The sequence below is a fragment of the Cyprinodon variegatus genome, unplaced genomic scaffold (assembly GCF_000732505.1).
Source record: "Cyprinodon variegatus isolate N-32 unplaced genomic scaffold, C_variegatus-1.0 Scaffold568, whole genome shotgun sequence".
NCBI classification, from domain to species: Eukaryota; Metazoa; Chordata; class Actinopteri; order Cyprinodontiformes; family Cyprinodontidae; genus Cyprinodon; species Cyprinodon variegatus.
The window spans coordinates 527169-530025 of NW_015151021.1; the positions used below are offsets into that span (position 1 = coordinate 527169).

General features: G+C 36.9%; 1 protein-coding gene across 1 annotated transcript in view; it reads left to right on the top strand.

Annotated features, from left to right (window-relative positions):
* LOC107095736 (OX-2 membrane glycoprotein-like) overlaps positions 1 to 2488 on the top strand; it is an 8247-nt gene extending 5759 nt beyond the window's left edge. Inside the window, exons 2-5 of the mRNA XM_015391987.1 lie at positions 419 to 757; positions 831 to 1154; positions 1924 to 1966; positions 2386 to 2488. Coding sequence (XP_015247473.1) covers positions 419 to 757; positions 831 to 1154; positions 1924 to 1966; positions 2386 to 2488 — 809 coding nt within the window. The remainder of the gene's footprint in view (positions 1 to 418; positions 758 to 830; positions 1155 to 1923; positions 1967 to 2385) is intronic.
* The last annotated feature ends 369 nt before the right edge of the window (positions 2489 to 2857 follow it).

Below are 2857 nucleotides of genomic sequence, written 5' to 3' on the forward strand. Positions count from 1 at the left end.
CAGACACAAAAATGGTGAGTGAATTAGTAAGAGAATTAAAAGTAATTTCCCTCTAAGATTATTAAAGTATGCCTGATTCTGATTCTGGACTTATTAGAGTACTTTCATTTCCTGATAATGTAAGTACAAATGTGAAGCCCTTAACTGAATAACCTAAAATAGATTGTTAAGTTTTCCTGCAAGATAATGATTCAACATATTAAATCAATTCCACAATAAACCTTCTTTCATTTCTAATGTTTCAAAAACCTGAGCTGAAGAGATAATTTTCCATTATTTAAGCTTGTGGGACTTTGTAGCCGAGGACCAATTGTTAGCTTACAAGCAAAGGCGGGTCTTACAGTCTAGCTGGGCGGTAATATTCCTGCAGTTTCTCTGCTTGATTTTTTAAAAACCAAGTAATTTAACTTCTATACAGGTGCAGCAGCTGTGGTCCAAACCCAGCTGAACGTCTTAGCAGCAGAGGGTGAAGATGCTCCTCTCAGCTGTCAGCTCCTGGAAACTAAAGATGTCCAGCAGGTCACCTGGCAGAAGGTCTTTGGAAGGAAAGAGAGGAATATCTGCTCCTACAGCGAGTATTTTGGTCAAACAGTGAATCCTGAATTTAAAAATAAAGTTCAGTTTACAGAAGCAGGACTGAAGAATTCCGCCATAGTTATCAGGAAGGTTACAGAGCAGGATGAAGGATGTTATCTCTGTTTGTTCAACATCTACCCTGATGGAGCTCTGATAGGGAGAACCTGCCTGAATGTTTATGGTAAGAACCAGACTGTATTCCAGGGTTAACTTCTATAACTAGATGTTGATCATGATGTTTATTCTCCTCTCAGAGCTGCATGAACCCATCCTTAATGTCAGCAGATCGAATGTTTCTGCAGAGTCAGTTGTGTCCTGTTCAGCCACAGGTCGACCTGCTCCCACTGTAACACTGACTGTTCTACAGCAGAACCTCAGCTTCTCCCACTACAACAGCAGCAGTGTGACCCACAGCAACGGTACAGTCACCGTCACCACCACAGCTCTGCTGTCAGCTTCCTGCAGCACACAGGTTGGATGTTCAGTGTCAGTGCTCTCTGCTGCTCCCAGAGAGAAGCTGATCACCGTTCCTGGAGTTAAAGGAACATCTGATGATGGTCAAAGTGCATCGTCTTATAGTGAGTATTCATGTTCATGTTCATGTGGCTCTTTAAACCTTCCCAGCTTAGCTGAGGAAGCTTTTAACAGGACATCACATTCACAAAATATCCCTTAAAGCACGGAGGTAGCAGCATCATGCTGTAGGAATGATTTCATTTCAGATGGGACAAGAAAGCTGTTTATTGTAAGCTGAATGGGCCTAGAAAAAAAATGTTAGAGGCTTAATAAGACGTTAGATTGAGAGGCTGATGTTCCAACAGGTCAACAACTCTAAAGTTGCAGCCAGAGCTGCAAGACCCATTCAGTTCAATTAGGATCATTTCTATTAAAGAGCACCAGTTACAATCACAAATTATAGTTAAACAATTGTGCAAAGTAAATCAAAATGAATAACCCAATCTGACAATATTTAAGGTTGTCTGAATTATTTTTCTTTTACTGTTTGAATAAATCAGAAATATAAAATGAACAATAGATTTTTTTCAAAACAACTATTTTGTTTAGTATCGACAGCATGTCAAATTAGTGTTGTATCTTAATACACTAAGTAAAGATACTGGTATTTTTTAAAACCCCAGTAATGATTCTTACCTTAGATTGACATCCATGTGTTAGAATGGCCTAGTCAAAGTCCAGACTCTAATCCCTCTGACTTTTACCTACTTTGCAAAAAAAGAAGAAGGAGCCAAGATGTGTCTGCAAATCTGTTAGGAGAGAAAACCAGAAGTACCTTCAGCTGTAACTATGAATCTGTTCTCATGTTGTTCCTTTTTGTTTTTCTTTAAGGTAAAACTCTAATCATCATCATCATCATACCTCTAATAGCTGTGTCGGCCTGCATCTTTAATATTTTCCTATATTTTGTCAAACAGAGAAAGAAAAACAGGTAATAAACCTCATTTTCTACACCACTTTTGTATTATGATATAAAACAATTAAACTCTTAGACATTCAGGAGCATTAAAACATTTCCCGATTGATTTATGTACGGTAACTCTTTAAAGCTCATAAAGCAAAACAAAATTTTTTTCTTTTATTCAGGGACCCTGAATGGAACAAAACACCAGTTAAATTATTACAAGACACAAATGGTAAGAAATCATTCGTAATTAAACAACAAACCACATGTTAGAGGTTCAACATGTTTCTTCAAATAACTTTTTTTTTAATCCATTTTAATGATTTGGTTAAAACGTGTCATTCTCTGATCAGGATTTAACAGATTTCTTTACAATTTCTTTATTTAAGGGATGCAAACATCTACAACAAGGACGAAGAATCAGGTCAGACTGCGAAGCGCTGCCAAAGCAAGCAAAAGGAAACGTCCAGAATCCTCACCTTCAGAGGCTGAAGGACGTGTTAAGGACAATGTTGTTACTACTCTGACATTTTGACACGACATTGAGATGTTCTGTATTAGATTGTCTGCTGAAATTGGCTGAAACTGTAAAACGATTGATTTTAGGTGTGGTTGCATGATTGCAACTGAAATAAAGTGAAAAATGTTCACAATCCTGATTAAAAGAAAAACAATTTAGATCTTTTATATGGGTTATATTTCAGTTAGATTTATAATTGATGTATCTTTGAATCCAGCAAGAGTATTTTTTTAATCCCAATAGTTTAAGGAATGAACATTTAATGTTAACACTTTAGAAAAAGAAAACTTCAAACAGGATGAAACAAAGAGGATGTCCTCTCAATGACCATGGAGCATACC